This window comes from Prinia subflava, chromosome 1 (genome assembly GCF_021018805.1).
Source record: "Prinia subflava isolate CZ2003 ecotype Zambia chromosome 1, Cam_Psub_1.2, whole genome shotgun sequence".
Classification (NCBI taxonomy): Eukaryota; Metazoa; Chordata; class Aves; order Passeriformes; family Cisticolidae; genus Prinia; species Prinia subflava.
The window spans coordinates 122983417-123000648 of NC_086247.1; the positions used below are offsets into that span (position 1 = coordinate 122983417).

The 17232-nt window shown below is 39.4% G+C and overlaps 1 protein-coding gene across 2 annotated transcripts in view; it reads right to left on the reverse strand.

Annotated features, from left to right (window-relative positions):
• ABCB5 (ATP binding cassette subfamily B member 5) overlaps positions 1 to 15873 on the reverse strand; it is a 36180-nt gene extending 20307 nt beyond the window's left edge. The window contains exons 1-15 of one of the 2 annotated variants that reach the window (XM_063410998.1): positions 15795 to 15873; positions 15035 to 15129; positions 13908 to 13995; positions 13728 to 13776; positions 12721 to 12865; positions 12184 to 12250; positions 11778 to 11969; positions 10462 to 10633; positions 9334 to 9458; positions 6866 to 7040; positions 6448 to 6561; positions 5472 to 5582; positions 3567 to 3692; positions 2082 to 2285; positions 708 to 878 (exon numbers count right to left, since the gene is read on the reverse strand). In XM_063410998.1, coding sequence (XP_063267068.1) covers positions 708 to 878; positions 2082 to 2285; positions 3567 to 3692; positions 5472 to 5582; positions 6448 to 6561; positions 6866 to 7040; positions 9334 to 9458; positions 10462 to 10633; positions 11778 to 11969; positions 12184 to 12250; positions 12721 to 12865; positions 13728 to 13776; positions 13908 to 13995; positions 15035 to 15083 — 1788 coding nt within the window. In that variant the 5' untranslated portion in view covers positions 15084 to 15129; positions 15795 to 15873. Of the gene's footprint in view, positions 1 to 707; positions 879 to 2081; positions 2286 to 3566; positions 3693 to 5471; positions 5583 to 6447; positions 6562 to 6865; positions 7041 to 9333; positions 9459 to 10461; positions 10634 to 11777; positions 11970 to 12183; positions 12251 to 12720; positions 12866 to 13727; positions 13777 to 13907; positions 13996 to 15034; positions 15130 to 15727 lie in introns of both variants that reach the window. The other variant, XM_063410989.1, reaches the window with a different exon arrangement.
• Positions 15874 to 17232: the final 1359 nt, after the last annotated feature.

Here is a 17232-nt window from a genome sequence, read left to right on the forward strand (position 1 = left end):
TTTCTGTGCATAACTACAAAAACAAAAGGCAGGATTGTTCACTTCATTTAAAAAAATACATTAAAATAAATATTAGATTAAAAAAGTGACATTCAAGCCAAACCATGAAGTTTTTTTTTCAATCAAAGCCTATGTGTTCTACTGTGTGGTGGTGGAAACTGATCATGAAGGTGGTCTGTGAGAAAGGTACTGTGTGCTAATCAGAGACATGAGTACAAGATCTGACAGCTCTGCTCTGCAGCAGTACCCACCCTAGAGCTGTGGGGCTGCCAAAAGCAGGAAAAGAATGAAAATGGCTAAATCCCAAGAGCTTTCTAAAAATTACGAAGCAACTATTCAATAAAGAACAAATACTAGGGATATCAGTAACATATACTTTTTTATTAATCCACCTGAAAAAGGCCATTCTGTCCTTGTACCTTGCCTTGATAAGATGCCAGCAATATTGGATCAGCAAATGAGCAATTATGATTTGAGAAAGGGAATGCAGGAGACCTAAGCTACTGTTCCAAATGACAGTATCTTCATAATTAGTAATAATGCAAAACCAAAAGCCCTAAAAAATAAGTCTAACCCCCCCCAAAATACAAATCCTTTTTTCCAATGGCCTTGAGTCTAAGGGAAACCTGCACTGAAAACTGTACATTAATTTTTCTTAAGCACTTGTTGCACCTTTCATGGCAGCTGCTAGCTTCAGTGAATCCTACCTTATCAAGAGCTGCTTGCACTACGGATTCACTCTGAGTATCTAATGCAGATGTAGCTTCATCCAGAAGAAGAATCTTGGGATTTCTTGCCAGGGCACGGGCAATAGCTATTCGTTGCTTCTGTCCTCCACTCAGCTGAGCCCCTCTTTCACCCACCATGGTGTTAAATTTCTGAGAAAGGAGAGAATGGAACGGAAGTGAGATATCTCTAATCTTCAATTCTCAACACAACCCCAGTACTCATTGTCTAGAAGATGTAGCTTCTATCAGCTGGCTTGAGCACAGGCAGAACAAATACAGAAGGACTTCCACCCAATGACGTTTAGCCAAACCCTCCTACCCCCACTACCCACATGTTGTGCCTGCCTAAGTTTGAACTCATGGTTCTTTAAAGATCTTTATTGTTCACTCAGTGCTCCTAACCCTGGGGTTTCTCAAGACAAGCCTGTAAAGGGAATTTCTGTATTTTCTGAGGATTGCCAAAAGGCTTGGAATTATAGGGACACACCAAGAGTGTGCCTCCTCTGAATCTGAGACACTCCCCCTTGGAGCCATGGGTTGGTTCCTACTGACAGGGTCACTTACTGAAAAGTGACAGGTCTCAAAGTTCACTGTAGTTTATTATTTTATAGATGTTTAAGAGTAAATATGATCAAATCACTCTTCCTTAGAAGAAGGAACCTTGGAACAGATGCTTGAAACGGCACATGGTTTAGAGATGGGGCCAAGCTCTCAGAAGTGCTAAAAGGATTTTAAATCAAATCCCAGATAGGCACTTGTCCCACATTTTTTAACTTCAGGAGCAAAGGGAAGGATATATTATCCATTTATGAGGATGTGTTTAGAATACTTGACACCTTGCTCTCCAGCCCCATCCTGAAAGGACTAAGGCACCTACTGCTAAGAGAGTGCTCAAAGCTGTGAATCTCAGGCAGAGAGAGAGCTTAAGCTTGTAGCTGCCAAAAGGGTCTTGGTTCAGGGCATACTTATTTACCTCCACCCACTCCCCCCCATTTCCTGTAAATGTACAGACAGCTCCTGACAAAGGGCTTTGGATATCTGGTTCTTCTTTTTAAAAGCAGTTTTTCTGTGCCTCATGAGATGGGTAGGGATGGTAATACAGCTGTGAAGTTTCCTTTCTCCTGAGTTAAGGCACTGACATTTTTTCCCAGACTCCAGCACAAGTCCTTTGAGAGCAACCAAAGGCACAATGTTTAGTTGTAAAACTCTCTAAACAGAAAGCTGCTAGAGGCAATAAGTATATTTTGAGAAGTTGTAGCATAACTTGGATTCTCATGCTCTGCCTCTCAGATACAGGACAACAGCCTAAATGGACCTTTCATTCTTACACTCAAAGTAAGTTGATGAACTTACATCAGGCAGTCTAGATATAAAGTCAAAAGCATTTGCTTCCTTGGCTGCTTGTTCAATTTCAGCATCAGAAATGTCTTCTCTGCCATAGCGAATGTTCTCAGCTATTGTGGTTGCAAACAAAACAGGCTCCTGGCTCACAATGCCAATATTTTCTCGTAACCACTTCGTATTAAGGGTCCGAATATCCCGACCATCTAAGGTAATCTGAGAGGAAAAGAGCATGTCAAAGAAGTCAAGGAAATGCACTCTGCTCATAAGAAAGCAATGAATTGCTCTTACTTGAATGAAGTATCAACCAGAAGATCATGGAAAAAAAACCCCACTGTCTTTAATAGAAAACTATGTTGGGGGAGAAGCTACAACTGCAGCTTTTCCGTCCATTGCACAAGCTGGAAAATGATGATGAGCAGCATAAACAGAGAAGACATCAGGGGCTTTTCTTTTTCCCTGCCTGTTTTCCCCCAATAACCACCCTGTCTGTGTTGGCTTAAGAATTTTAAGGCTTTCTTGCCTTAAAATCACCCACTTTTTACATTATTCTCTAGCCCCTATCCCAGTTTGATGTCCCACAGTTGTGGCTACACAATCATCTCTGTGGCTGTGCTTTACACCAGATCAAAGAGAGTTCAAGTTGACTAAAAGGAAAGGGAAAGCTATTTTTAACCTAGGTAATTTGCCGTGTGGTCATATGAACATTGGCACTGACACAGCAAAATGAGGCATGGGGCCAGGAATGAATAGCCACAGGAAAACTAAGTTTAAGAAAGAGCTGTGTTGAAAACAGCTGCCTTGATACCTTATATACTGATAGTTCAAATTTTCATATTTGGAATGTTTACCTACTTTCAACTAGCAGTAGCAACTATTAAGTAGCATCCTTCAAATATCAAGAATAAAAAGCAAATTTTCTTAAAAATTCTTTATTTCATTTTTCTCATTTTTTTTTCCTTTGGAAATTTCTTGTGAGAAGTATTTACCATTTACCAATTGGATTTAGTGCTCAGTGGTAAAACACATACAATGCATAATGATGGAAACTTCTGCTGCGGGTTAGCAGATAGTGAAAAACAAGCCAAGAAAACAACCATTTAAAATAGGAAAACTCTCTCCAGATTTTAGCTTACATTCAATGCAAAAGAAGCAAAATACAGCAGGACTCTGTTTGATCATGCTTTGTAAAAAACAAAGTTTAGGGAATTTCAAAAAGGAACAGTTGAAAATAGTTATTGTAAATTCAGATCTTGCAAGTCTCTTCCAAGACTTGTGGCATTTGCTATTTTGACATAGTACTGTAAGAAGGAGCAGGATAATGAAGTCAAGCCAACAAGAGAAGATAGTTCATTTGAAATTTAAATTGTGGAACTATGAACTATGAGGATATATGGTCAAATTCAGTCAAAATAGAAAACAAGGTTCAGTCAATATGGAAAACTCATGCATGTCCTAATAGCTCTGAGTTTTTACAATTCTTTTGCAGACACTCACTTCTCCCTGGTCAGGATCATAGAATCTCTGCAGCAACTGAATGGTAGTGCTTTTTCCACAGCCACTGGCACCAACTAAAGCAATGGTCTTCCCAGTTTGAACTTTCAAGTTTAGACCTTTGAGGATCTGGGAAAACAAACAAACAAAACCAACAAACAACAACAACCACCTTAGTTTAACAAGTTTGATTAGAGAACAGTCTGTCAAGGTAATTGTAGCTGCTGCTATCAAGGCAGTAGTGAGGGCCACAGTCAGAAGGTATGACAACATTAATAAGTTAATTGTATCTGGGAATATCCTGGAGCACTGATAGGCAAAATCTTCACTTATGCTTGTGAAATGTACTAGCCTTTGAAGGATGGCTGCATGCAACCTGCTTTTTGGGAATGGCCTCTAGATCCTTCTGGCTACCAAAGCAAGCCTGGGAATTTTTTGAGAAGATTGACAACTGGAACAGGTCAAGTTCATGCCAAGAAACATTTTAAGAGTTCCCTTGCATAGACCATTGCATTCCATTGCCTGGGAAAATTCCTCAGCACACTCAAATAAACTAATATAGACACAACCACACTACTCTGAACTTCATAGCTAATTATCTCCAATTTGTGTGATCTGGTAGCAAGCTTGGGGTCTTAAATTCTTTTTCATTTTCCTGAGCATAATAATTATGAATCTTACAGAAGACTGTTTTCAGGTGCTAAAGAGTATTACTGAAAACAAAACCTGCTTTGTTCTATTTTTAAAATACAAATGGCTGCTTTGACAAAGTAATTGCTGGGAAGCCCTTAATAAATCCAATTCCTTATTGTTGACAGCCTCAGCAACCTGGGAAGTCGTTACAGATTAATGATATAATTTTTGCTATTTTCACATTTAGAAAACATTTTACCTCAAAAGATGTCCATGTCACTACAAGTAATGCTGTGTAGTTGCCAAACTATTTGGCTGCTATGGGAACTCCTCTTGTTTATACCAGGCTGATTTATAAGTTTGCCTACACATGTTTTTGCAATGAGAGATTAAAATAGTTGTAATATTCCTCTCCTCTCCCTGTATTACATCCACTCTGTTTTGTATCTCCAGGAAGCTGATATCCTGGTGCCTGCATTATCAAGAATGAGCTTTATTCTGGATACCATAATATCTCCAGATGCAAATAATCAGTACCACGTACTAGGCTAGGTTTAACTCTCTTTCATCAGGCAACATCCTGCCAAGACTAAAACTAACAATAACTGTACTCCTTAGATCTCTTTGGTTTGGTTTAACCTGGACAGGGAAGATTGTTTCATTCATTGCTTGAGAGGTTGTGGGTAACTTCCATGCAGATTTGCTGATTCCTTTTGGCTCTACTAAATTACATTGATGCTCTTAGTAGGGAGAGCTGATGAACAGAAACTGAACTAGCAAAGAACAGCGGCAACAGTTTCTTCAACAGCAATTTTAACACATGCTCAAAACAAATGTTTGACTTCTAAATGTACATTTAGGATGATACGTTTTAATACTTTTGATAGTGTATTGTTGTAAAGTCTATCTCTGATGGGTTTTTGCCAGGAATAACTCCAAAGAGACAAGAAACTTGAAAAAAAGTAACTTTCTGGTTTAACTGCCTAAAGTCTGGAAGTCCTAGTGAAAGATTTTTCAAAATTGTATTTCATTTATCAAAGCTCTTGCCTATAAAAATTCAGACTAGGAGCAACACATATTAGATTTTGTTCTGCAGAAGAGAATGAGGAACACTGTGACAGTAGATCTAGAGCTTTGTCTTTGTGCATCACTGGGGGAAAATTATGCCACATGCCCCAAAATGGGAATGCATTTCACATTCAAGAAGAAAACTGGACAAACAATATGGATATAGGCTGAGGAATTTCAGCACAGTAATCTAAACGGAACACTTACTTTAACATCAGGTCTGGAAGGGTAACTGAAATGGATGTTTCTGAATTCAATTTCTCCTACAAGTTTGTCTGGCTTGTAACCTTCCTTAGAACTGCTGTCTATGAGCCGTTTCTGGAAAGAGGTTTGTAAAAAAAATTGGTGGTTATTTCATTTTTTGAATTATTATTTCTGCTACATGCATTGTTCTTTACTTTCTCAGATGCCAGTTTTCATTACAGTACGTCATGGAAGAATTGATGCATTTTACCTGCAGAATGCTGAACATGGAGGAACATCAAATTGTGAATTCTATTTGACAAATATAGTACAACTCCAAAAGCATCCATAGCAGAAAACCTGTAATTGCAGGACTTAACTGCATTTCCTTGCAGCCAAAACATGGGCCTCAGTAATCTGTATAGGAGGGTTTTATACTCACATGAAAAAGAATGATGTAGCTATTTTCCCATGAACTTTTTAGTCTTACTTTAAAATATTTTATGTACACAGATATGCAATTGCTACATAGCACAGCAAGACCAAGATAATGATATGGAAAACCTTTTTTATGGCAACACCAGCATTACAGATTATTATGGTTATAACTTTCAGTAGCATTATTAATCCCCTCTTCACCAATTCCCCCTCCCCGATAAACCCCATCTCAGCTGAATTTGTGCATACATGCGTTTTTACAAATTAGTATAGTGCCATACTACTTTCCCTGTGGAGCTGAAAGTCTAATTATAGAGAAAAACCTCAGCCATCTGTCTCAGACACACATATCAGGTTTCCCAGCTTTCACTGTAACAAAGAAGCTGGATTTTTTTAGATGTATGAAAATATTATGGGTTTCTGTAATAAACATCTACAGAGCTGATGATTTGGGGCTTTAGAATACTTTTGTTACATTTCTCAAGGGAAAAAAAATAAAAAGGCGAGAGAGTGGAAGCTAAGTTGGTCAAAAGGCTTCTATTCTATGTGGTTAGGTGTTTACCTTATTGATAATCTTATATACTTCATAGGCAGCCGCACGTGCATTGGCCACATTCTCCAGGTTAGGAGCTGCCTGGCCCAGGCAGAAAGCTCCGACAAGCACAGAGAAGAACACCTGTGGGAGATGGAGAGGAGCATTGCAATTAATGATTGCAGTGCCACCAGTGCCCACATGGGCACTAGAAAGACTTAAGCACCAGCTCTAGGTTGTTCATCCCACCTTACAAATAGAGTTCAAGACAATCAAGCTTTTTATATTAAAAGCTAGGCAAGATGAATACCTTTCAGTTGTTTTATGTTATGTTGAGTGAGTCTCTAACCGCTGATTTAGCAAGCACATGGCAGAAAACAGAGACAACACTTGCCTAACTTTCCCTGAAGATACAGATCATTTTTCAAAGCTGCATTGCTGTACTTACAATTAACACACGGCCGATGTCATAATGTGGATCCTCAGCAGTGAGCTTGGTCCCGTACCAAAATGCAAGGGCATAGGATCCAAAGATAAAAAATTGCGAAAGACCTAGACATGTGTTAGTGGTAATGGATTTTTTCATTCCAACACGTTTAGCCATCTCTAAGTTAGCATCATATCTGAAAGTGTGTAAGGAAACTATTAATTTGACAGGTACTACATGCCATTCTGGTTAATATTTCCCAGTGCCCTTTTCTTAATTTACAGGATTTATGTAAGAAAAAACAAAATCTCAAAGAGAATACAGATTTTTTTTTTTTTTTTTTTACAGAGGACTATTAGGGAGGCAGTTAATTTGAATAAATCTGCTCTAACATATGCTGACAATATAAGACACAATAGCACTCTTGAACTCATTATTTTCATTAATCCTGAAAGGAAACCTTGGAAAGGTTTTAGCAACATTGTTTACCACAGAGATACAGGTTAGTCATCCACATTTAAAACAAGCAAAAATAAAATAAAATCCTCCAACAACCCCAGGCAATAAGGAAGAAGATAAATGAGAGCCCTCTGTGTCAGCAAAGTTGTTCTGTTACTGGCCATTTTGGGATGTCAAGTATCTTTCTTTCTTTCCCTTAGGTCTGTTTACTGAGTAACATATACAACCAGTGGACACAGAAGATCAGTATAAAGACTATCAAGTTCAACTAGAGAATTATTGCTTCCAAGGATGGTTCAAATTCATTTGCTCATCTATTGTTTTCAGCAAACAGCTGAAAGCAAATAACTTTCCTTTACTCAAAGCTTATTAATCAACATGTAGCCTAGGAATAGTGTAACTTTCTACTTCTAATCAACATGGTTAGTAGCTTGCACTCTTTTCTGAATACTTATTTTCAATAAAGAACAATCCTATCGTAGGAAAAGATGCAATTCATTCAGCTGGAAAGCAGTCTTATAAAACTGCATTAATTTTTCCATGTAAATTTCTAAGATGTCACGAGTGCTGGACTTGTTAGTCAAACATATAGAAATATTTTGACTTGATATGTGCTCTTAAAACCAGGCCCTGCCTTTGAGTCAGCAGCATCATAGGTCTTCCAGGGGAATGAGTACTGCATTTAAGTAGTGTGATAAATATGTGTGATCACTCAAATACTGAGGGAAAAGCAAGCCACTGCCAGGAACTAAAGGTGACTGAAGATCTCTTGCAAGAGTAAACTTTTGTTACCAGTGGAGGCACTGTGCAGTGGAAGGATGCCTTTCCTGACTCTGAGGTCAGCATTCAAGAGCTCTATAGGAGTCACAATCCACCACCTGAAAAATGCACTCCCTGGTAGGAGTTTGTCCCCAGTAGAAGATGTTCCTAGGGAAGCCATTATGTTTGTTTGCGGTTTTTAGATTAAATGGAGTAGAGCTGTGGAAGAGGCTGATGGTCAATCACAAAAAGGAAAGGCCTTACTTGACTCAGTTATTAGTTAGTCTTTAGACAAAGTATTTTGAATGAATATTGACAGCCCCTGTCATTGAATTTTCAGACACTGGCAATTGCAGAAGATGGGGAGGAGGAGGGGGAGCTTATCTAGGTCATCTTAGGGCTTTTTTTGCCTTTACTACACAAGCAGGAATAGTCTGTTCTCTTGCATCTTAAAAACAAATTCCAGTAAGCAGAAGCCAGGGCTAGTCAGAGCTCAGTCCCTGGAAGCAAATGCAGGAACAGGATGTAAGATCCTAAACTAAGGCTGACACCACCTTAAAAATTTTGCACAAGATGAAGGCAAACATGAGTTGAAAAAGATAGAAGAGTTTCATGGGGCATATGGATCAGGTAATCTGCTTTGCCTTTCCCAGCTGCATAGAATCAGTGATGCCTTGTATTTGTACAATAAAACCTATTGCTTATGCTTGTTCAGTTATCTGATACACATGTCAATAAGTTTGTGGTCAGCCACAATTATTTCACCTTGTGTGTGTGAGTAGGGCCAACACTGGACAATTTACCCAAGGCTGTTATCCAGAGTAGTTTAAAAATAAGCTCAGTAATCAAAGATCAGAGCAGTAGCACAGATGCTCTGGAAGATAACAACTGATTGCATACTTTGTTGCATCTGACTCGTAGGTGAAGGTAACCTTCCCAACAATTTCACATTCAGTTCAACTCCAGATCTCAATCAAAGGAAGAATTTTCATCTATTCTGCAGTGACAACACCAAGTAGCCTGTATTCACTGACTAGGACTTTTTGCACACCTTTGTTTTCAGCTGATATGTCCACTTACAGAAAGACAAAATGACACTAAGGACAATCTCATCCCTCTGCCCCTCCAAAAAAAACAAAACAAAAAACCACCAAACAAAAACACACAAAAAACCAAACCAAACCAAAAAACCAAACAGAATCCCCACAAACCAATTCCACAACTGAATTTCTTTGACATATTTTAGATATAATTATTATTTTAAAACTTACTTCTCCATTGCCTTCTGCTGTCCATTGAAAGCCACAACAGTCCTGATCGCTGTCAAAATTTCTTCTGCTACAGCTCCTGCTTTGGCATAAGCAGACAGCTCTTTAGCAGTAAGGGATGCCAGGAGCTGAAAGGTTAAAAACCAGCTGTTATTGCAGCCTACTGAAAGAATACGCACGCTGTCGTGGTGAATAAGAGCAATCACACAAGGTGCACAATAACAGAGTTTAGCAAGGTGGGGATCAGATCCTCCCCAAACCCTGAATTTCCCTCAAATAGAGTTCAATTTATCATCATCTCTTCGTTACAACCAAAAGCTACACAAATATCAGGTGATATTTGGTATCCTGACCCATCCACTTTCCCCCAAGCTGAGGACAGCCTACAAACCACACCAGGAAGAGTGAAGGAGGGAGTGCTGTAGCTGTTCCGAGTTTCTGAAGTGTTCAGACACTAGAGCACTATCAGATATTTAAGTAAACAAGTCAATCACATTGCAGCCTCTAACATTGTTTTTCTTAGCTTATTTGTAATGCTTCAGGTAGGAAAAAACCCATAGGATCATATAAATAGCCATTCAGGAGTATGGACCATACATATTAATGTGGCTAAACAGTGCATAAGGGAAAAAAAGTTTTCCTGTCTGAAAGGGAAACCTCTCCAGCCATTTCACTGATTAATATAACTTCAGTTTTCCACAGATGTATGTATCTGCATAGCTGTATAGATCTACTCTGTATGCAGCATGAAACTTGGCAAATTATTTGCAAGCGATGTGGTACATACATGTGCAGATGGAAGGAGGTTGAAAGGTATTTGTGCTTGGAGGAAAGAGCGAGGGCTTCCCCAGCACTTGCCATGAGGAAATTGCTGTGCCAGAAAGATGATCTGATACAGATTACCCCCTGCAACAAGGCATGAGGGTGTGCAGACAGAAGGAGCACAACTAACAACTGTGTGCTTGGGAACCCAGAGAAAGGCTACAGGAGGGGCAGAAATCAAAGTAAGAGTGGGGCCAACCTCCCAACTTAGAAACCACACTAGGTTTCTCACATTCTCTCCCCCTTGTCTGTGCATAAGTGTTGTAAGGTTTTCCCAGTTTCTTAGTTCATAAATCCCCACATACTTACCGCTGACCAAACTGCTGCTGACGCAGCAAGAAGTGGGCTGACTGACATAACCACCAGGGTCAGCTTCCACCCATAGATGAATCCTACAATAAGCCCTGACACAAACGTGGAAAAAAATTGCAGAAATATACTGATCTTGTCTCCGATGCCTTCACGGATGGTGTTGATGTCACTTTAAATAACAATAACAATAAAAAATTTGTTAGTTTAGAATGCCTCTTATTGTGACTCCCTCCCCCCTTCTTTTCATGAGGCTGTGTGGCCTCATGTCAGGAGCTTTGCCATTTCCTAACTGGCAAAAGAAAATTTCTAACCACAGCTACTAAACTGTATCATTAGGCTCTTCTGTGGCCAAAACACTGCAGAAACCTCCTGTTTTTAAGGATGAGTAAATTTTTCTCATTTTCCGTATTCTCAACATTCTCTGCTGTTTCTGTGCCATGTCAATAGGTCACCAATGACCTAATTTCCTCATCTGGCATCCAAATGGAGCAATATAAGTAAAAAATCAAGCAGCCTCTTCACCCAACATGACGATTTCTAAATGACTTCTTCTGCTCAGCTCTTTGATACATTTTATGTTCTTAATTTTGGCTACTGATTCAGATGAAGAGCTACCTCCATTCCATCATATCACTATTTGGAATAACCTCCATTTTTCGTACAAAATTTCTTCCCTATTTTCTCTTCCCAGAACATACAGATATTAGAACTGAGAGTGATTTCATTTAAGCTTCTTGTAGACTTTTCAGGACAGATCTGTGTCCAAAGCTACCATAAAATAAAATTAAAAAAAAATTGTTCACACATATAATCCCATAACACAGGGGCATTACAGTTCTTACCTCTCAATCTATTTAAGTTTGTGGAAAAAACTTCAAAGACTTTGACTGGCTAGATACAATACTGCCTGAGATCTGACTGAGTGCAAGTACGAGCTCATTTCCATTCAATTAAGTGTCAGCTTTTGGTGTTTATAAACTAGGTGGAAACAGCAGAGCTGTTTGTTTTGCAGTGGCTGACGTGTACTTTATGGACTTCAGAAAGCCAGTGTCAGGCATTTCATGAAAGAAACCCTTCCAATGTTCATATCACAGAAACTGCACAAATGAAGCTGAAAAGGATAATTAATTTCTCGCCTTGAGCTGTAATATTTCACACTTTAAGCTTGGTGGATTTTTTTGTTTAGTAGTTTTTTGGTTTTTTTAACTCTCTATAAGCTAGTCTGCTGAGATAAATGTCAGTTTTCTTTCAAATGGCATACTTCGGGGTGTGTGTATTTGTGTCAAAAAAAGAGAACAAGCCAGAGCCCTTACTCTGTCAGTCTGGTGTTCAGTGTTCCTATCTGGGTAGTATCAAACCAAGCCATCTCCTGGTGGAGCACTGCAAAAAAGAACTTCTGCCGGATCCTTGCAGTTTGCCTTGTAGCAGTAACCAAGAATGTCCACACTTGGATGATGCTCAGGATCAACACAGCAAAGCCAATTCCCACGAAGTAGTAAGCAAACCTGGGATAAGGGAACAAAAGTCCACGTGATCCCACTGTGTCTCATGAGAGAAGTTGGACACACAGAGCAACTAGTCTTCATTAATCACACCAAAGCAAATACTGAAGCCTGTGATGCATTATTGGGAAGGCAAACATAGCTTCTGCTCAAACAGATAACATTGTAAAAGAGAATCCTCCAATAGATTACTAACAGGATAATTACAGAACCTTACTTTGTCATGTCACCTTCTATATCAACACCTGGATCCAATGGGCAGCTGGAACTGTTTACTGAAGTATCTGTGAGGGGGAAATAAAAAGTAGGAATATTTGTGGAAGTGTTACATAGAGCAGTTGATTCATGGCAATATGAGATTTTCAGTCTGGGAATGTTTTGAATTTTGGAAGTGGGGTCCACAATACAAACTTAAATACAAAATGATTTGGCAAATACATATTTATTTTTAAGCAATTAGTGCCTGATAACTGAGGGTGGTCATACTCCCTACTATCTCAACAAAGTCAAAATTCATTCATAAACCAAAGCTTTGGTTTTGCCCTGGTCTAGTAATTAAAGATGGATTGAAATGACTGGGTTATTTCCAGCAGGGTTGCTCTGGAAAGAAGTTGTTCCAACTTCTCTGCTGAAGTGTTGCTCATGATATACTTCCTTAGATAAGTACCAGTGTATACTCTGGGGAAAAAAAGAATCTTACCCTCAGTAGCAAAGCACAACCAATATGTAGAGAAATTTAAATTAAACTTTTTACCATTGGATTGTATGCCACTTAGCACAAAGCTGTTTGTCATGTCTCCAAAGATAATGATCAAAAGGGGCATTCCAGTGCCATTCGCAGCCGCTGCGACCAAACCAACTATCATCAACAGGACATCCACCCCATCAGCATAGCAAAACTGTGTAAGCATTGAAAAGACAAAAAAAAAAAAAAAAGAGAAAAAAGTGACATTACACCTGGCAGTTCATGCATTTGCTACAGTGCAGCAGACTTGCAAGGGACATGCTTCACCCACATATTCTAAGCAGCAACACTCCAACTGAAGGTAAACTCAGTACATAAGGATTTTGTAGTAGTCTAACACATCTATAAATCAGTACTCAGGTTGCTAAGAGAGTACTGGCAGGACACAGATTCTCAGTCTGGAAGAAACAACATGTTTGCAAGTGATGATGACCTTTGTAGAATATATTGTATTATGTTTTCCATTGAGTTACATATTTACTAAGATAATGCCTCTACAATGTAAACAAGAGTGAGTTATTGACCAGCATCTGGCTTAGACCTAACAGTAGAAAATGTTTTCAGGAGAGATAGATTGTATCTTAAGACTTGTCTACCCCTGAAACTTTTTTTGTTTAAAGAAGAATGTGAATTTGAACTGCTATAGATATCCTGAGATATGGTTAATCTGAAATTGGAGCCCTTTATTCCTGACTGGCTTAATCATCTCATAAAGTGTAAATACTCATGGAATAAACCAGAGAAGAGTAAAACTTTTTTTTTGTTTTTTTTGTTTCAGAGTGAGCGAGTCCACTTGCAACAGCTACTTTTGCTTGGGAATAGCTGTCCTATAGAAAACTGACATGAAACCATGTCACTGGTTCTGATTTGGTTATCTCAGAGAGCAAGTCTAGAATGAGTAGTCCTCAGGCTTCTTCTCTGGTATTTGATTGCCTATGAACTGTAATTCATAAACAACTCACAATGCCAAATAAAGAAAAGAAAGTATAAAGCAGACAGTCAAACAGGACACTAACCAATTCGAGAATGCCAACTATTCGTTTCTCTGGCTTCTCGTCTTCCTTCCTAGAGTAAAGTACAAAACATTACTAAGATAAGGGGTTTGTTAGCAACCTGTATTAAGCTCTTCTACTCCTTCCCCCGCCCCTCTGACTTCCACATACACCCAGTTAACTTTAAGTTAAAAAAATACCTACATTTTCTTCTTGTCCTTTAACTGGTCAATTTGTTCTACATTTTCCTCATGTTGGAAAGGAGAATCCTCACAATCCTTGCTTCCACATTCTGTGTAATAAAAAGACTTTTTTAGCATAATAATCCATCTACTGTACTAGCTTCTTGTGTCTTTCACTGCTGATTCTTTGCATTTAAAACTATTTTTTTCTCGTGTTCTCAGGAAGAAGTTCCAAGAAAAATTCACTGGCCCTTTCTCTGCAGTTCATCTTTATTCCCTGAAAAAGTTTCCATGTCCATTTCTGAGATGGAAACAACTTCATTTTTACAATTAAAATATATTTATACAGAAAGATTATCAAAGACTAAGAGAAAGAGTTAATTCTTCTTTCAAACATCTGCAAAACTGAATACAAATTACGAGAAGTTCTAATGAAATGAGTGGAATTGCTTAGAGTGGAGGTTATAATTGCTATAGGTAACACAGAATAGATGGCATTCAACTGAAGAGTTATGTCCTTGACTGTAATAAGCATCTTCACTATTCTATTGCAGTAGCTGTAACATGTCTCACTTCCTCTGTGCTGGGGGCTTCAGAAAGACAGATGAAAGTGTAATCCTACCCAGGAAGCTTATAGCTCTAAATGCATAAAATAAGATGCAACAAATATATAAAGGAACAGATGAGTAACCACAGTGGGGAACCAGTGTAAAACAAAAGGAGAAAAGGTGCTCCCCATACCAGCCACTCCCAATTTATATTTACCTTAACTTTGGCTGATGAATCACTGTGAATAGAATTTTCTACCAACTGTTTTAATGTTAGTTGGCCTACAGTGGCTGTTTCAGACAACCGTTTGAAAGCAATAATGCTCTTCCAGCTTACTCAGCTTACTTCAGGAGAATTTTCATGCCCAGACTAGGATCGTCCTGAACAGTTTTACCAATGTAAATTACTTTTGTTGAACTTGATGGAACAATTCACCCAGAAAAGGTTTTATAGGTGTGGCTTTAATTCACTCATTTGTAGGAAACTCATCATGTTATCTCCTACAAAGCCATTACAGCAATCAGGAGAGCTTTATAATGTTCTTTAGATTCAAATCCGTGGAACATATTCTTCAAACACACATGTGGTGCTACTTCTTACCAGGATCAGAGAGGTCCTGTTCTGTGGAATTTGCAGGATAGTTCTTCATTGTTCTTTTTGTTGTCTGCTTATGAGAGGGTCACATTAATTAGAACCTGCAATAATCCCCCAACAAAACACTGTGATTTAGTATATATTTAGTATATATTTATATATTTATTCTACTTAAATAGAAAGACTAAAAAGAAAATAAAATAGGGAACAACATGAAAAGAGAGTTACTATTAATGAGATATTAACAACAGTGCACACTATTACTAGGTAACTTATGTCAGTAGCTGGTTTTAGTAGTCTTTTATGCTAAACCCTGAAATCATTTGTATAAAAGCTATTGTAAATCATCTATTACAGAATAGATGAGTTCCTTCATTACCTTATGTTTGATTAGAATTAAATGAACAGCCATATTAATGTACAATACACGAGTACAATGATAAAGATGCGTACTTGTTATATCATGTGGTACTAGGATGCATTTAGAGGCAGTAAATGACTACTGCTCTAAGTCTCCCGAGGCTTTTCTTTTTACCCTATCAAATACAGTGATTAAAAAAAACCAAACAGGAACAGCAACAACAAAATCCCAAGCAAAGGACCACACATGAACAACGTTGACAAGAAAGCGCCTAATCAGCCTCAGATAAAGAAAAAGAAGAAAGAAAGAAAGGAAAAGAAGAAACCAAAAAAACCCACGAAACCAAAACGAGCAGGCTCTCTGCTGGGTTTCTGGCTGCTTTCCCCTGTGGCTGTGGCAGCTCACCCTCGCAGCCCCGCTGGCCCCGCACGCTGCCCTGCCGCGGCCCCGCCGGTGCCGGGGCGGGTCCCCCGCGCCGCCCTGGGCTTTATAGCGGCGGCACCGCCCGCCCTCGGCTCGGGTTGCACATCAAGGTCGGTGCCGCAGCCGGGCACAGCCGCCCGGGAGAAGGGGCCTGCGGAGGGATGCCGGCCGGTTCCTGCCCTCTGCCGCCCTTCGGAAGCCGCCCGAGGGTCTCCGAGCCTGCAGGGCCCGCACGGAGAGCCCGTCAGCCCCGTGCCGGAGCATCGCGTCCGTCCCGAGCCTCGCAGAATAGTTAAAATATCAGAAGGGGACCACTGGATGTCATCCGGCCCAACCTCCCCGCTCCGGCAGAGTCATCTAGAGCACATAACGTAGGATTGATGGGTACAGACGTATTTTGAATATTCCCAGAGAAGGAGGACTCCACAGCCTCTCTGAGAAACCTGTTAGAGTGCTTGGTCACCTGCACAGCACAGTTCTTCCACATGTTCAGGTGGAACTTTCCTTGTTCCATTTTCTGCTTGTTGCCCCTTGCCCTATTGCCTGGCATCCCTGAGAAGAGATGCTCTGTGCTCTTGGCACCAAACATTCACAGGCACAGATGAGATCCCTCTTAGGCAAACAGGACCAGCCCCTTCAGCCCTTCCTTATAACTGGGGTACTCCAGTACCCTCATCATCCTCACAGCCTTACACCAGACCTGCTCCAGAAGCTCCATGTCTCTCTGATACTGAGAAGCCCAGAACTGGACACAGAGTCTCACCATTACCAAAACTAGATGAATTTAAATCTAGAAAACTCAGCTGCTAAGCAGAGATGAAGGGGTATTTGAAGAGTCACTTGTTCAGGGAAACATTCAGATTTGGAATAGTTAGCTGCAAGGTCCTGCCACATTTGGGAAATTGCATCACTGCATTTGGAGAATTTCAAATAAGACTGAAGATACACTGGTGAATTTCAACTAAGAAATGTTATTAAATAAAGGCTTTTGTGTTCCACTTCTAAATGATATGACAACTGCAGCCAGCTAAATTCAAAACTGGTTTTAGAGAAGCTAAGCAACGGGTTTTGCTCATCTGGTTCTCACCTCTTCATCAAAATTTGTGGGCGTTTTTTTTTTTTTTGTTTTTTTTTTTTTTTTTTTTTTTTTTTCTCTCAGAAATAAGGCTGTTTCTTGTTTTGGATTAGTTGAGAGCGTGATGGTTGGTTTTGTTGATGTGGTTCTTTTTCTCCCCCGTCTGAAAAAATCAGGTAAACAAATCAGGTTTTCTGCACAAGCTTAAAAATAACAGTTCTTCAGCTCCGCCACTGGTACATATTCTGATCTATATAATTTGCTTTCAGCAATGCCTCTAGGGTTTATGATATCAAAACTCCTAGTTGTTCTTCCATCCCAAAGAAGACTCCCAGATATTTAAAC